We start from the raw sequence: 17,600 nt of genomic DNA on the forward strand, positions 1-17,600 counted from the left end.
TTGGGGCCAATGTCCAACAGGGTTTTAGTGGCGGCGGGATATCCCACATTGATTCATGCACCATTTTCCCATTAATGGTCCATTTTCCGTGATGGTGGTGAAATGAAGAGTGGTTTCTAGCGGAAGAGGATTATGTCAATAGTGCTAATATTAATAACCATAATGGTCAGTAAAACACTAGCGATCATCGTCGCAATAATAGTAACGAGCCACTCGAGCCGGAAGTACGCTGACTAACGGTGAAGACAAGCCGTATCTTGCATCTTGATAGTAATTAATTTCTTATGATGTCACTCAAGCAGTACGCGGGTCCGTATGATGCTGAAAGGCAAGAAGAATACACGCAACAATTGCAATTAATCTTTTCTTGCGACTTGTTCACTGTACAATCCCGCCACACATCTGTAGTCATCACCGGTTTTGGTTTTATTTTGCCGGCCCGTTCATTCGGGTGTCTTGAGGAAGGTCTTTTACCTTTGTAACCGTGAAAACGGTCATAAATCTCCACTCGCACACGTTGCGCACAAGCAAACGGTTCGTTGCGGCACGACTTTGTGTAGTAGCAGCGTATTCGCTTCATTTCACTCAGGTGCGTATGTCCGAGCAGGAGAGAATCCATCTCGGTTAGCAGTTGACAGAGTTTTAAATCCCTCTCCCTTGTCCACGGCTGACCATGCACTTCGTCTTCGGAATCGGCCCGGCTGGAAAATGGTTCGACCATCCCCGTTTATCTATTCCAGACCAACGCACAAACGCCTTAGTAGCAGCTTGAATGTTTACTTGAGGACAATAAATTGTGCGCTAATTAGTGGGAGTTTCTGGATTGTAGGTTGTCCGCTTTGAACTACAATAGCGCCGCAACTAGAGAATTTGTCTTGAGAGCAGTAGTCGCTAGATGACATAACGGGGAGGGCGCTTGTTTGTGTCCAGTTTAACGATGGTAGCACACCGCTTTGATGAAATCAAATTTGACACGGTCAGTGCTTGTTACAGTCTTTTCTTGTGAAAGTATTGTTTATTCAACCCGTCTATGTAAATCACCTCCCTTTTGGAAAGTAACGCTCTTCTCTTTACCTGTGCACAGGTTTACCTTTTTTGAAAATTTTCGTTTTTATCGTATAAAAATCTTCGATGGAGGCGCATGGTGTTTTGTAATTTCAATGGAGGCGCCTAGTGTTTTATCACTTGAATGGAGACGCCCCGTAATTTGTACCAATTTCCAGTGAATAATTTGAAAAGTGTTGCCATTCCACCCTTATGAATCTAATTTCTATTCCCATTTGTTTTGTTTTTGTTTTACAGGAACTGGAAGATATGTCTCCTAGATCTCCCATGTTTTCGCCGCGCGAATCGCCAAAAATCAATGCGGGAGCAGCAAACCGTGTGCAACAACCACGCACAGCACCGGTTTCGTCGAATGCAACCCGCTTTCCATTCGATCCACCCATCTCACCGAAAACGTACAGTGGGGGTGTTAGCCGTGGCGATGTTGCTTCGTTCGCCCGCACACACGAAACCATGTTTAGCTTCGATGAATCACCAAACCCAGTTAGGCGTCCGCCACCAAAAATGCCACCCTCCTCGGTCGAACACACACCCGACCATTCTCCAAACACGGTTGATACCGTGTCATCTGCCCAGGAGCAGATCGTTAGCGCATCGATAGCAAAGGAACGCGTTCCGGACGTAGCGCAGCCTCCGAAGCAACTCGTGGAACCGACACAATCGTCCACATCCACGCCAAAGCGATTAATGAATAGCTTCAAAACTCGTAAGGAACGACTCGTACAGCAGGCGGGCAGTGCCGTTGCAGCGGCTACAGCTGCAGTTACGTCCGCCGGTGCATCGGGAAAACAGTTTAAGAATCCTAACTATGATCCTGATCTAACAATGTTTCCATTCGACCGGGAAGCAATTGATTACGATCGCATCCAGCGGGAATGTTTTGCCGTAGAAGAGGAGCTTATGTTTGAACACGATCGCCGTAGTGACGAGGACTATCGGACTGCCGGTGCCGTTGGTTGTGGCGAGTCACCGTCGAAAGCACTGTTCGATGCCGAGATCTTTAGCGATCATTATTCGATCTTTCAGCAGTACGCCTATCTATCGCAGCAGGAAACCCGAGATACACCGAACGACCGCAACGCGACGCCTTCCAAGCGCAACCGAATGGCGAGTACATCCGATGCATTTTCACCCCAGCGTCGAAACGATCACACGGCGTCCGGTTCGGGGGCAACCGTTCATCCGCGGCTTTCCAAGTTCGATCAGATCGCCACCAAGTTCGACATGATGCCGTCAAAGTCTGGGGGTGCAGCGGCAGCGACACAACATCTAGGCTGCGGTACACTTCCGGATTTACGCGTCGACTACTTCGCGGAAACGTCATGCTGTTCCGTTGCGGGAATTTCCGGCTCATCGAACGTAGAATCGACGAGCGAAAGCGGCAAAGCGCGTGCGTCGTCTCCGGCATCGATCGCGCCCTCTGGTGGTGGTGGCCTCCGTACGATGGAAGTCGTTGGCACAGGCGCACTGGCCGCCGGTGCTATAAATGTTACGCCAAACCCGATGGAAGGAGCAGTTTGTACACAACCGCGGGCGACAATAGTCGTACAGCAAGTACGTAGTTTTGTCTGTCCTAATTTTCTCTATCCCATGCACGAGTGTCGTTTTGTTGTATCATCTAAAAGAACCCATCAAAGTTCATCGGTTCATAGTTTCTGAGTGTTTGAGTGTGGAAAAGTTGAACTTTTATCCTTCATACTGTTGTGAAAACCAGGAGCCTTAACGTTTTTGTGTAACGCGTGTGAATCGTTTTTCGTCGCGAGTGTTTTGCGGTATAGTCAACAAGGAGACACATGTCTTCTGCCGTGTTTTATCGTATGTGAGAAGCACTGCTGGAAGTGATCTTTAAGAAGAGAGTGGTTCACGCCTTCCAGAGAACGGCCGTTACTCTGCAGAGCTATTTTAAGCGCTCCTTCCCAATCCCTTGTTGCTACCGTGTCTGGTTGCTGCTGGTTTATCTCATCTTCGATTCAATATTTGAATTTTTCGATCTGGCAATTGTTTACGCTAACCGGCGAACGTGCTGACGGCAATACGCACATCTTCCACAACATCACCAACCTTTTGCGACAGTAGTGCAAAACAGAAGATAATGTTTGCAATATCACCGCCCTAAAAAGTTACCAATCACAGTAGAAAAAAACGGCGAAAAACGTTTGACACCGTCGTGATAGTATAACTCCAACTTTCTACCGTACCAAGATGAATCGATTTATTAAGAAAGTGACCAAATTTTTGGACCAAAAGGTATGCGTCGAAGCATTCAAATGCTTTGTCCATCAGTGTGTATTATTTAACTAATGCTTAATGGTGTAACGTCTAACGCTTGATCGTTTAATTTAATTTTTAAGTGGCTTAATAACACGCGCTGTGTGGCTTGATAGGGTGTAAATAATATTGTGCCACTATTAGCGGAAAAAAAAGTCGTCCATACTTCCTCTCGTCCTTGGATTTTAATGATTATTGGGATATTGTTGTTAATCCAAAAAACAACATACACACACACACCAATGTTTATGTTTGCAGGACACGTGTTGGCTGCCACTTTGCAAAGGCGTTTGCGTCATTAGCTGCACCGCTGTGCACAAACGCACGTATTGTTTAGTGTAAAACAATCGACGTAAAAACGCCACTTCCGGAACACGAACACGAATCAACCCGGTGATTAGAATTGCTTTGCGTTGTAATATTCCCCTTCGGATTGTTAATGTGTAATTTTATATTTCACGCCTGCCGTTCCGTACTTTGGGGCAGTATATTTTTATCGCATTGCATTGTTTCTCTTCCGCCAAATTTCCTGTTGTTTTCGTTTATCCATACCTATGGGGTGGAAAGAAAAAAATGCTTCATCCCTTAACGTCACCGTAATGGACTGTTTTCTTTGAATCAATTTTTGGCATTTTTTCGACGAATGGTATGAAGCATAAACAAACGTTTTGTCTGAAAAGAGTCAATAATGCGAATCTGCTAAATTGTTGTGTTCAAATTTTCTCCGTTTTGTTTTTCTTTTTTTCGTCAATCTGGTGTTGTGTTCCAAACATTTCCAAAAACTACCATCAGTTTTTTCTCAACTTTTTCATCAAACAATGAAAGATAAAACACATTCCTAGCAGTTCTTAAAAGTCGAAAGTTATTTCCCGTCCAGTGAGCGTAAGATCGTAAATTTCACCTTCAATCCCACGTAACGCACATTCTTGTCGAACACTTAGGCTAAACACCTTTCGCGAACTCTTCAAACGGTAGGCACAACGGTTTCCTTTTTTTTTGTTTTTCAATCATTCACAATAATCGAATTCGCTTCTTTGGCGCAACGACGATGGCAGAACCACGGTTGGACTCGCGAAATTTGATTCTAACGTGCGGTTTTATTCGGCATTTTCCAATCGCGTCGCTCTGCAATCCCACGAAAGTCGTCACGTATCAAACCAGAAGCGGGTCATGCAAAATGTCGTTCGAAATGCCGCGTGCAATAACGTCGATATGGGAGGACCTTTTTGGGGAATCGGCGGGTTCACGTTTCTTGGATATGCTGTGTGTGGCGCACTGTTTCATGACGTGTTGCAAAAAAAAAAGTGTAGTGGAAGTGTAAAGAAAAAAGTGCAATCCATTTTGAAAGGATTTTGATTACATTTCATCTTCACACGGAGTTCGAAAGCGACACTGTGTGCGGTACGGTTTGTTTCTAGTTGCAAGGATAAATTCAACCACATAGTTTGCTCGAACCTTCGAACATCAAGAAATTACGAATGCAGCATCCGCGCTCAGTTTATATGATGTCATCAAGATTAAATCTATTTCTACGGTTGTGGACAGCAGTTGTACGTGGATCATGAATTTATAAATTTAATTAAAACTACTTGTACCACTTTGAAGCACTCCCATTTAGTTGTCAATCTACAGCCAGAGTGGTGGCTTTTGTTCACAGGAAGAAGTGTTGCCCAAGTATTTTCTAGCTTAAAATTATTCGTCATCCTTTGCATGACGGTTTCCTCGACATTATCTGACTACTGAAAAACACTTGTTCCAGATCTGATCTTAGAAGTTGAGTAGTTCGGGAACAAAAGTGGGTCTGCTTGTCTGCTAGCCCAAACCAGCTTCTCATAATCTGTTTCCTTCGCTTTTCTGTTTTCATTAGACGACAAACGACGCGCGCGAATGTAGCGAAAATTACGCCTGAGTCATTTGCGGTTCATCCGTTCACACGGTGACAGTGAAAATTGGTTAAAAATATTAGTCATCCTTCTCAGAAGTATCACAGAGACGTCAGCGAGAAGAATACGATGAACACAGCACCGACGAAGTGAACTCCACTTCCTAGAAGAGCTGTTTTCGTTTGCGAATTGGTTTTTGCTCTGCTCTGCGAAAAAGGATAGTAAGTGGGTACTAAAGGGTTTTCCCACCCTGCCATTGCCTGCATATTCATAGGCGGCATATGGTTTTACCGTCACCGAGTGGCATGATTGGCTTTTTGCCTTCCCATCGTTACGGTCCCTTCCTTTCGGCTTAGTGCTGCGTTAGATTATCACCAATCTACATAGCGATGGTTCGAGTGGAGTACCAAATTCGTCAAATCTTTTCCTTTCACCGACAGCGCGCGTATCGTCAAAACGGTGTCGTGTGCCATCGTTTGGAGTGTCGATGATTTCATTAAGAGGGCCACCACCGTCGTACGTTGACGAGCGGACGGCCAACATTACGTGGGCGTGCAGTGAATGAGTTGCGAGAGAGCATTAAACATGTGCGAACGATCAATGTACAACGAAGAACCCCCCCGTCCGAGAAACGCTGTGTGAACGGTGAGCGGCGACAGAGTCTCCTGTTTTAATCAGGCCACATTTGGGACAGTCGTACCCCCGATACGCAGCAACGCTTCGTGAAAAACTGTATAGATGGCACGTCATTGAGCGTCCGAGATGGAGTGGACCATGTTTTATAGGAGGAACGCTTCAGGACATTGATTAATTTTATTTGATGGCGCTTTCCGGTCGCTCTTTTAGATCCGCCACTTCACGAGGTGTCACACACCATATCAGCACACAATACACGTAATGTTTCCGATGGGAAGGAAAAACACAAACAAACAAACGAAAGCGCTAAAGGAGCGGACGGCTCCTAAGATGAACCTGCTTCGGTAAAGTCACGTTCGCGTGGAAAAGACTCCCCCTCCCCGAAAAGTGGTTCATTTATTGGGCTGCTGCCTGTAGAATTGTCCGCTCTGTATTCGGCGAAAGTGTGCAATAAATCACGCCCGTAATTCGTGCAGAAAATTATCCCATTCATTAGTGTTTTACGCAGCAGCACGGACGGCGTTGAAATATCAGCCCGCTTTTGGGTGAAGTTCCCCGCGCGGAGTTACGAGCCTTAGCTTAATTAATGCCGTTACCATTGACAATCGCGCTACTGATTTGATGGTTTAGATATCAAGGCTAAGTTTCAACTAATTGCGGATAGAAGAAAAAAATAGAACACGTACGAAAGGAACAGACGAGCCATGTGCCATTCGTGGAAATTTGGGAAGTTGGTTTCTACCTTTGGTTTAAATTCAGTTTTGATGTTATGGTTCAAAATTTTTAAACTGAACATATTTGCTAAAAATTTCAGAAAGATATTCATTTTTAAAAGCTATTTATATGCATCTTTTTTAACATAATAACAGGAATTTAAATTGTTGCATAAAATTTGCCACTCACCTTTTTTTTTTATTATGATTGCTCTCATTTAAGTCTCGCCCTCGAAATACGATTTTTTTCTTATTTTGTCATTTCATTTCATTCACAGCCCTCGCTCAGTCTGGACTACACATCCGTCGAAACGATTCTGCTGAAAAATGAAGGAGACTTTATCAGCGTCGGCGAACAGGGTACGAAAGGCGAACTACAATCGACGCAAAGGAAAAAACAGCAACGAGAGGAACACATGCGCCAATTGCTGGACGTGACCAATACGCTCACTACGGAGGAAATTAAGGATTTCGAGATGAGGTAGGTCGCTTGTTGCTGTACTCCCGTTTCGCAGGGTGACTCACAAGGGCAAACACTATTTGCAACTTAATTTAGCAATTACAAAAGCGGTTCACATTTTTTGGTTCGTTTCGCATCCGGAGCGTGGTTAAAATATGGGTTTGCTGAAGCATATTTTGCGCATAAACATAAAGCACTGTCCGTACAACTTCCCGGCCCGCTAGGGAGTTCCTTGCCCGAATCTTAACGAGAGAACATCATTACTTGCGCCGTTTGACGCTGTAATATTCATTAAATAGTTTACGGGAACTCGGCGGAAAACCGGACATCAGCGCGAAAAATTCCATCATGTCAAGACGATACGACGATACGATACGATGGTTGATTAAATTTCCAACCGCACCAGTAACTACGTCCATAAAAAGACGGACTGTCGCTTGTCCGGCATGATTTTCGGCATCGGTTTTCATGGTCGCGTCGTCGTCGTCGTCGTCGTCGGAAGAGCTGCTTCCTACACACTCGTATCGTAGCAAAACAAGAGACACGTACGTGATCGATTTATATCTCGATCGATTGGCTCGAAGAATGGTGGGATATGCCCGTATGATCATCAAATGAAATTGAATTTCCCCATGCTCACGCCGAAGACGTTCGACGGCCAGCTCTCACCCACGACGATGCTGGATGTAGATAAATAAACATTTTACCATGAATTTCCAATTCCCGACTCCATGCCCACAAAAAGATACAAAGAAACATTTACACCGGGCATCCGATCGTGTGTGTGTGTGTGTGTATCGTTCTAGTTTCAACACAGACCCCGTCGGATGAGTTTCTTTTCTTTTCCTGTCTTGTGACTTCCGCTTGTACCGTGACCATCGCCATCGTGTCGGTCTGGTAATACAGCACGGGAATTTGTTAATTCGCAAGAATCAACACGCCCCGGTTGTGTATGGTCGTATGTTGTTACAAAACAGCAGCTACAAAGCAACAGCACAGCAAAGTATTTTTACCGTTTTGCCGCCATTTTTTTTTTTTTTGTGCCATTTCTTCCCGTTTTCGGACTAATTGGCAATGTGGTTCGCGGACACGCAGGAGCATGGGCAAGATGTTCAAGGCCAGTGGTTGATGCTTTTCTTTCCTCTGGATCTTGGGGTCATTACTGAGTTCATATTAATTACGTGACCATTACGAACGTCCCCCCCCCCCCCCTCTACACCAGGTGGGCAGGTGCATGCCTTCTACTCAGCGGTGAATAGTGAAAGTGAAAAACGATGTACTAAATTAAACCATCTTCGCCGTTCATTTGGTGTTTATCTAAACATCCAGTGTCTGGATTCCAGCCGCACTCAAAAACCTTATCTAACCTAAACAACAGTTGGGCGAGATGAGACGCATATGTATCTTATTAGCAATAGTTATCGGGATCCGCAATGTCCTTAAAACAATCCATCTTTGCCTGTGTGCTGCAAGCTCGGTGGCTTGATACGAATTACATTGTTTAGATGGTAACAGGTTCGTGTTCGTGACAACTTCAGGAATCTTCCTGGATTGCTTCTAAACAGTTTCAAGCGTCTTCTTCAGTGCTCCCTTCAGTCAGTAAAGTTTATAACGTACGCTTTCACATGTCAGCAAATGAGATGGAATAAAGTTGCCATTATTCATTTCACAGCGAATGAAGCTACCCAAACCGATCGATGCTCTGGATTGCCATGCTCTGGAGAGATGGGACGCTAGCAGTACTGTATCATCACTCCATCCTCCTTTTGCAATTTGTCGCTGACAAAGACCTTTTCTTACCAGCACGAATTCGTGGAAGCACAACTTCTTGCACGAAAGGGGGGAAAAAAATCTTACTTTCGCCACGTGCTGCGCCGATCCTCGTTTTGTGTGTGACTTTCCTTGTTTGTTGACATGTTTTTATTTTCATTTTTACACTGATGATTCAAAGTAAAATTGATTTCGTGTTGCGGTGCCCTTTTATTACGGTACTCTCTTCGTGCATCTCCAAATACGGCAGATAGGAGTCTAACCTAAGTCTAACCTGTCAAAGGATTCCCTGTGCCCAATTACGATGATGAGTCTTTTTTTGTTGCTACTAACCATTGTATAGGAGTCAGTACAGAAGCAAACACGAATACCAGACAGATGGAAAGAATGATAAAGGAACACGTCTGTGGCAACGCAGGACCGGATGCCACCACAGAGGTCACACAGAATACCGATTCGTGTTCGGGATTCCGTAGCTCATTGGAAACTTTTAATGACATAAAGTTGGATTGCATGTGCAACGTGATGATAACCGCAAAATCCGCGCGTGATAGCATTAGGCGCTGCCATCGGATCGGTCGTAGCAATTGCGCAACCATTTTACCTATTCGCGATTAGAATATTTGTTCATTTTAATAACAAACCCAAGCCCATGAGAAGCTATTAATCGTCACCGGTGTACGGTAGTAAATTTCCGTTTTCAATTTTCATTAAAACGTCCAGAAGATGGGAACTTCATGATTCGACGCAGCCACCCGCCCAGTGTACGAAGAATATTCGCCCTTCCTCGCATAACGCTATCGAACGCTTGGAGATATTGATTTTTCACTCAAAAATTCCCATTTCGCATCCACACGGCACCTAGGTACTACTACTTGGTTGGATCGAAACGGGGAAGATGCAAACAAATAGAAGAGGCAAATAGGGAGGAAAAAGGCTGTTAAAGTCGTAGCACCATCCACTAAATATAAGCTTTTCCGCCGTACTCGGTGTTCTGCTTTTATGGAATATTTGAAATATTTCCATTTGGCCCATTGCCAAGAATGTGGGGCCCGCTTCGAAGTGGTGTTGCCTTCTTCGGGACAATGGAAATATCATAGGATGTTGGGCAAGGGTAAAGAACTACGCTACGGTGTTTCGTCCACATTGACCACTCAGGTCCCTGTTCCCCTTTTTCTCATGCATTTATGAGTTTCGTTTAGATGATCAGTAAAGTGGAAAAAAGCGTACGCTGCTGCGGGTATACCGAATGGCTGAAGCAACGAGCAGGACTGTCTCATTTGTGTCATCAGCCTGTCATTTTGTGTCGCAAGCCCTTGCATCCACTAGTATGCAGTTTTGTGGTGACCGAAAAACCTTTTAAACCGTAAATTGGTGCATTCGATGGAATGTAAATTTCATTTTTAATCTTCCTTGGTGCAACAAAAGCGAAAGTTTGTGAAATGACCTGCATCTATGTTTTATCAAAATTTAATAATTTAATAAATAATCAATAATAATAATTTTTAAATAAACTTACCTAGCTTGACCAGTAACATCTTCATGCACTCCAATCAGAACTCTGGGAAACATTTCGTCATCGTTAAAAAAAAATAAATCGTTTGTTACTGGTTAAAAAAGCAACATTCGATTAATGCATATTGCCTAGCTTTATTTTTACGCACTGTATGTGTGTAGCACGATCACGCGTCGCCAAGAATTTGCTTCAAATCTTCCGGAAGACTTTTCTTCATATTTTCCATATGTCGTAACAGCTGATCCCGCGTATCCCGCACGTTCAGCTGCACGGGCAGTGCGGCCATTGCGCTGCTGCTGTTTCCCTGCAACAGTGTCAGCTTGTGGCGTAACCGCAGGATCATGTCGACAATCTCCACCTCCAGCTTACCCTTCGCCCACTCGGCCAAATTCGACTCGGAGAGTGTCTGCATGTGCAGCACCTGGAGCGTTTGTTCGAGCTCGAAATAGCGCGTATCGTACCATCCCTTGAAGTTGGGCGAGCTGAAAAAACGGCGATACAAACCCTCCCAATCACCCTTGCAGCTGGAGGTCAGCTGTGGTCCACAGTCGTCAAGCGTAGCTAGGAAATCTTCCTGTTTGAAGGGGTTCGGTTGTGGCGCCGATCGGAACGGTGAAATATCCTTCTGCAGTGGCATTAACGAGGCCATGTATCTTTCTAGCGGAATCATGAAACTTTGCGTCAGTTCTAGCAGATGTCGCCGCAACAGCGCTGATTGCACGGAAAGCGGACGGTCGGTTTTGAGGCCTAGTAAAATTTTCTTGATGAACGCCTTATCCTTTTGCACGAACGGTTTGTACTGGGTGTAGAGCCCGGGCGAGGAATCTAGCAGCTTGTGGGTGATTTGTTTGATTTTCGACAGTCGCGAGAGTGTCGCCGAACCATCGGAAGGCAGACCACTGGTACTGGTTTGAGTGGTGTTCGAGGTTACGGTCGAAGGTGTTACCGTGCGTTGGCGCTGTAGTTGCGCTTCCGCACTGTCCTGCAGCCGTATCGTGTGCGGCCAATGTTGAAGCGTTTTCGCAAAGAATGGATTGGTCACACCGAGTATGATCGCCGGATGGCCGTGCTTGTTCTGTGTGAACTCTTTGAACTCCGTATCGTGGATGGTAAAGTAGGGACGGCTTTCGGCACAGTAGGCCAGCGGGCTGATAAGGCTTGTGAGTGACTGCACCATGTGCGCGCAGTCGGTCGGCGAGGTGCCAGTAACGATGATCGGCTCCCCGGTAAGCACCAGCTCCCAGAGCAGATGAATGTGAGGCAGAAACAGTTGCAAACTACGGAAGATATCGATCTCGTGTACGGATGATATGATGCGGGTTTGATTGTGGCGCCCATTGACGCTGGATTTGTTCGCCGGATAGAGACTATCGACCGGCAGTACTAGTGTGCTATATTTGCCATTTTGCTTTGGTATGCCCACTTCATACACATGGCCGAGTAGATGCAGCTGCAACGGTTCGTCGGCGAGTAAAGACGGCCACTTGCAGACACTGTCACAAACGGCCTCTAGCGTAGGTTCACCAGTGCTGAAATAGGAAGGTGCAATCACACCGCACAGTTCGTAGAACAGATTGATGAAGGGAAGGCGCGTCAGCAGAACCAAACTCTTCTGGAAATAGCCTCGCTTGAGTGTGGCATCCTTGATCTGGCGGAAGTATACGAAACCCCAGAAGTGACCCGGATCGGCACGGTGCACTGGCATGCAATGGCAATTAAACTCCTGCAGTCCTTTGGGAAGGGTGGAGTTCTCCGAGCCCGACGACACACGCAAACGAATGTGAAACTGTGAATCACCCATACAGCCAGAGTTCGAATCTGGGAAGGCCAGATAGCATATGTTCATCTTTTCCTGCTCCGTCAGGGTGACGTGCTTTGGATAGATAAGTTCCATCGCTTGACCCAGTTCGAGATCGAACGTAACGACACAAACGCAGTGTAACCATTCACTAAACCGGTCCCAGGTGCCTACCGCTATTCCATCCGCTTCAAGTTCTTCCTGCCGGTCAATCACACTCCCAGTCATTTCCTTCCGTTTGCGTTGTTCTTCTTCCTCTTGGCCGTGTTCCATTTCGAGTATTAAGCGTTTATGTTCGTACACGATACGATCGATTTCGTACCGCTCGAGCCGACCCTTGTCCAAAGTGGCCTTCAGTTCAATGTTTCCCTCTACCATCACGTGCAGCACACCGTTCAGATCCACGTTAAACGATAGACCAACGTCTTCGAGCTCCTCGCCAAAGCTTCCCTCAAGCTGCAGGTGGCCTAGCGTAATATTATCACTAACAATGGCACTTTCACCCTCGTACAGCCGATGCGTGTCGCGGAAATTCTTCACCCGATGACGCACTTTCAGCGGGAGCGTTGAATTGCGGCTGATCAGTATACGGGGCGATTCGGCTCCATCAATATCTTCGCCTATCATTCCGATGGAGCGTGGCACCAAATCCCACCAGAGCAGATCCTGAATCGCGCACGACTTATCCCCACTCAGTATGCCGGCGGCAATAGCCGTTCCGACAACCACCGCTTCATCGGAATTTACCGAGCTGCTGAGCGATCGACGATCAAAAAATTCGCTCAGCATAATCTGCACTCGTGGGATGCGTGAAGACTCGCCCACCAGCATGATTTCGTGTACCGCAAATCGGTCCTTCCGGGCACGTCGCAACGCAGTTTCCACGTGCAGAATGACACGCTCGAACAGATCCTTGCACTGTTCGTCCACGTTGTCTTTCGTTAAGGTTGAGCAGAGTTTGTACCCGTCGAGAAGATCGTCGATTTCCACCGTCACCTGGCTTGTGTAGGAAAGTGTACGCTTTGCCTGTTCGCAAGCCTTTCGCAGCTTTCGCATTGCGACACCATCCCGTGTGATGTCGAGCGATTGTTTGTCCTGAAGCTCCTTTACGAAATATTCCACTAACCGGTTGTCAATATCCGATCCGCCGAGCCTGGTATCGCCGGAGCTAGCCTTCACTTGAAATACTCCGTTGTAGATAGTCACGATGGAAACGTCCAGGAAACCACCGCCAAATGAACATACCAGCACGTACTGTTCTCCGATAAGCTTTTTGTTTATGCCGATGGAAATGGCTGCGGCCGTTGGTTCGTTGATCAGTCGCAGCACAGTCAACCCGGCGATAGTGGCCGCATCCAGTACGGCTTGACGCTGTCCGTCGGAAAACTGGGCCGGTACGGCAATCACGGCACAGGTAGCCGGCACCCCAAGCTGCCGTTCGGCCATCGAACGCAAGTGTGCCAGTATAATGCCACAGATCTCCTCTGGATGGTAGCACTTTGTTTCGCCCTTAAACTGCACTTGAAGCGCACCTTCCTTTTTGTGACGGCCCAGAATTCGTTTCACTTCTATCACACAATTGGCCGGATCAATGTCGGCCTGCGCAAGGGCTTCCTCTCCCACAAGTCGGCCCTTTTCCGTAAACGCAACCACCGATGGTATACGATGATTACCGCACTCGTTGGCGATAATTTCAAACTTGCCATTTCGGTAGATACCCACGCTGGAGTAACTGGTACCGAAATCGATTCCTAGCGCAACCGTTGGCCCGGAAGCAGTTGCGGTTCCCGTCGATGTCGGTTGCTGCGAGGAAGTATTGTTTTTCGGTGAAGTCATTATTCTCTCTACGCTTTCAGCTGCTTGTGTCGTTCTGTTCGGTTCTCGAATGATCCGTATCAATTGACTAAAGCGACAGGTTGTAACGGATGAACGAAGTAATCATTCCCGATGAGGCACTGCCTAGGGGGAACCCGCTGTCTCACTAATCTGATGTGCCTGTGGCGGAAGAAATAATTAAATCTTATTAAACCATGCTGATAAACACACCCGTGCGGACGGTAGTTCATAGCCAGTTGAACTGATTACAGCCTTTACATTCGTCACGCGCGACTTGCGGCGAACCGCGCACCGTACCTTGCCGCTACCATACGATCGTTTTGACATTTAATACGAACCAAAACATAAACAAACAAACAATTTACGTATGTTTCTACAACTCTATTGCTACTCGACTCTCGCACATCTACACAGGCATACACCCATACACATATGTAATCTCGCACGCACACGTAGCAGTAAAGGGCCTTTCCGCAGGGTGGTATTGAGGCATTGAGCAGCTGTGTTTCGTGATTTTTGTGGAAATGGCAAGGTGGTGATGTTGCGGATGGACAATAGAATGCTTTCGGCATGGTGGGATTTTTTCCACCTACCTTTCATAGATGCTGTCCCTTTGGTAGGAGGTACCTATTGTGAAAGCTGCATATGAACCGACTGGCTTACACGAACCAAGCTCTGTTATGAGCAATCGAAAGACTATGTAGATTGCTTGCAGCGGAAAACGATTAACACACAAGACGTTGAATAATCGCGACTATAGTTGTCCCGAACGGTGAATAGGATAGCTGCCCAGAACAAAGCTGTATGGTACCACTTTCACCTTCAGGGATCTGTATTACAAGAGAAACACGCTTCACCAAACTAAACTAGAATCACTTTCGATAGAGCAATGTAATTGAACTATTTTACTAACAAATAACAAACCCTGACATCGCTCAAACATACTCAAATCAACCGCACAAACAAGAACTAGTCTGCCGTACGCGAAGTCAAATAATTTCTTTCCTCGTTGGGTATTTGCGATTTTCAGCGCAGTCGCACCAGCCGTCCAAGACGTTCGTGTGCACGTTTGTGCCCTATGTTTCAGTGCTTGCGGTATACCAGCAAAGCAGTGGAGTGCTGCGTATAAACAAGGGGGTCGCTCGAGAAAATTAACCCTCAAGTCGTACATCTTCTTTTTTGAGGGGATGCTGCAATTTTGAAATCTAATTTTTGTTATAATTTTATTTATTTTTGTTCCTAGATATGGTAGTCCCCATCATAGCCGATCCCAATCGGTCAAAACTCCCGGAAGTAGAGCATCAGGCCGTCCAAATCAACTATGCCTACCACAGCAGCGTTCGAGGTAATTAGACGAGCTCCAAAGTACCAAAACGTTCAACTGAAATTTTAACGGTAAATCATTTTTTTAAAATAATTCTCCAGAGTGGCTTCCATGCCGAATACAGGAGTCGAAGAGGAATACTACCGACTTAGGCATTTTTCCATTACTGGAAAAGGAGTCGTCAATCGGGGCGATTCGTTGAAAAGCAGACGAAGCAAATCAAATACTAGTGTGGCCAGCTCAAATTCCAGGTAATTCAACTGGCTACATTTACCTAACGTGCCACATCTCAACACCACGTGTACACAGATCCGGCCATAGTACATTCATTCATTTCAGTACCAGTAGACCGTAAATCCCGAAATGTATTTTGCATGAAATCTGCTGTAGTTTAAGTTTTAATGAACTTATTACGCTTTACCACATCATAGCCGAAAACTAAACTACACTTTCGAATGCTTAGCTCTACCGCCGTACGATAGTTTAGCGTCAGTTTGACCTATTTTCATATGATTCTATTACAGTACTGAACATCTAACTCCTGCCGCCGGAGCCGTTGCCGGTTCTGCCCGCACATCAGCAACGTGTAGTTTGGCATCTAGTCGAGAAAGCAGCACATCTAATCCGGCATCCGGACCGTACAAGTAAGGCGCATCTGGCCCATTCCAGTTTGACGGGGACAACAATTTGGCATATGTGTAACATTTTCGTTTACGCTATCGATTTGTTTCCAGGGTACTGATGCTCGGTGGACCAGCCGTTGGTAAAAGCTCATTAGTTTCACAGTTCATGACATCGGAATACCTGCATGCATATGATACTAGCATAGGTAAGGATTTCATATTATAGCCATTATATAGTTTATGCTGCCGGTGTCTAATTCATAGAATGTGTTGTTGAGATTGCATGTTTAAATTATAATTAATTTGAATCTCCACAATGCAGGCCCATTGTTTGTCAAAAGCAAATGTTCTGAGGAACATATTTGTAAAGGAGGAAATGTAAAACAATTGATTATCCATTACAGTATGCACTGTATCGTACATGCAACGACACTCCATGGACCATTCCACCAAATGGAACAACTTGTTTGCATAAATGTTTCGGACATGCCAACAAACACCGAACCTTATCCCACTCTCCGTTGCTACTCTCCGGTGCTATGCAGTCGGACGTGTCGCACATGTGTACGTAATGGTTTTTAGCGTAATGAAACTGTCAACAGCACCTTGCGAATCGTCAATATTCCTGAGGATAATGGTTCCCACAGAGAAACTCGTGTTATGTTATTTTCTGGAACCGCCCAAAAACCTACATGTTCGTTACGAACCGAACAAGAGAGGGGTCAAACGTTGCAATTGATTTTGTTTGTTATGCCTGAAAAGGCCATGCCATCAATTTACTGACTGTGGATTGACGTGAAGGGAGCAGCGCTATTATGAAAGTTATTTTTGAATTATCAAATTTGAATAACTTTCATGCTAAATATGTTCATGTGCAATGTTGTTGATTGTAAACAGCATACAGTAGTTTGTCAAGATGAAAGTAATTACTTTGTATCAATATGCCTCTCAAAAGCCCGTAATTTCCGTTGAAGAAAATCAATTTCCTCTCTGGCTGGCACACACACACACACCTCTTGAACCAGGCAGGATAGAAGAGCCACTATACGTAACGCAATATGGGCGGTAAACGACTATCCGCAATGGATGGAAGTGACGTTGAATTGTCCTGCCACCGGGGTAAAGGACTTAATTAAATTTCCTTCTTTATTCTGCAACCAGCCCCCGCCCATATTACCGGCAACGCCGTGCATCACCTTGGTGCGAGTGCTGATTTAATATTGGTCACTCCACTTCTGGTGACCTAGCGGTGTGCTTTTCGCATTTTTGCTTGTCTGTTGGATTGCTCCAGTGACAATTTCTACCCATCCATGCATTTATGACGGGCAGAGCGTCAGCTGCAATGGATCGTCATTTCTTCAAAGGCACCGGCGAAATGTCCGGACATTGCCGACACCTGCACTCTCCCATTGTTGAGCTTTTTTTTATCATCCTCATCACCTTGAACCACAATGAAGCACGGTTCCATTGATTCTGCAACATAGTACTTACACAACCGAGCAACCGAGGTCAGGCTATTGTACTTAATGCTTGCTGGCAGCGCTGCAACACAACAATTGTTCAACATTTACAATGGTAGACTGCGTTGAAGCAAGTAAATGCAATTATTTATAAAAGGTATAAAGGAAATCGGTGTATGGACACATCGGTTTTCAATTTAATACAGTATGAACAGGATTATTGGCTTTTATCATCAAACTCGTTTTAT

General features: G+C 45.6%; 2 protein-coding genes across 9 annotated transcripts in view; one reads left to right on the forward strand and one right to left on the reverse strand.

Moving 5' to 3' along the window:
* The window catches only part of LOC125770840 (uncharacterized), a 47,319-nt gene that overhangs the window by 25,515 nt on the left and 4,204 nt on the right, over positions 1-17,600 (forward strand). For 5 of the 6 annotated variants that reach the window (XM_049440858.1, XM_049440855.1, XM_049440856.1 and 2 more), the window contains 6 exons: positions 1,303-2,619; positions 6,844-7,046; positions 15,189-15,290; positions 15,371-15,520; positions 15,794-15,913; positions 16,004-16,098. In XM_049440858.1, coding sequence (XP_049296815.1) covers positions 1,303-2,619; positions 6,844-7,046; positions 15,189-15,290; positions 15,371-15,520; positions 15,794-15,913; positions 16,004-16,098 — 1,987 coding nt within the window. The other variant, XM_049440860.1, reaches the window with a different exon arrangement.
* Positions 10,396-15,020, reverse strand: LOC125770839 (chaperone protein DnaK). 3 transcript variants are annotated; one of them, XM_049440854.1, is made up of 2 exons: positions 14,891-15,020; positions 10,396-14,104 (listed from the first exon to the last, which is right to left on the reverse strand). In XM_049440854.1, the coding sequence occupies exon 2, from the start codon at positions 13,943-13,945 to the stop codon at positions 10,478-10,480; it is 3,468 nt and encodes a 1,155-aa protein (XP_049296811.1). In that variant the 5' UTR covers positions 13,946-14,104; positions 14,891-15,020; the 3' UTR covers positions 10,396-10,477. The 3 variants fall into 3 exon arrangements, with proteins under 3 accessions (XP_049296811.1, XP_049296810.1, XP_049296809.1); XM_049440853.1 differs by having other exon boundaries at positions 14,573-15,020; XM_049440852.1 differs by having other exon boundaries at positions 14,539-15,020.

This window comes from Anopheles funestus, chromosome 3RL, assembly GCF_943734845.2.
Source record: "Anopheles funestus chromosome 3RL, idAnoFuneDA-416_04, whole genome shotgun sequence".
NCBI lineage: Eukaryota > Metazoa > Arthropoda > Insecta > Diptera > Culicidae > Anopheles > Anopheles funestus.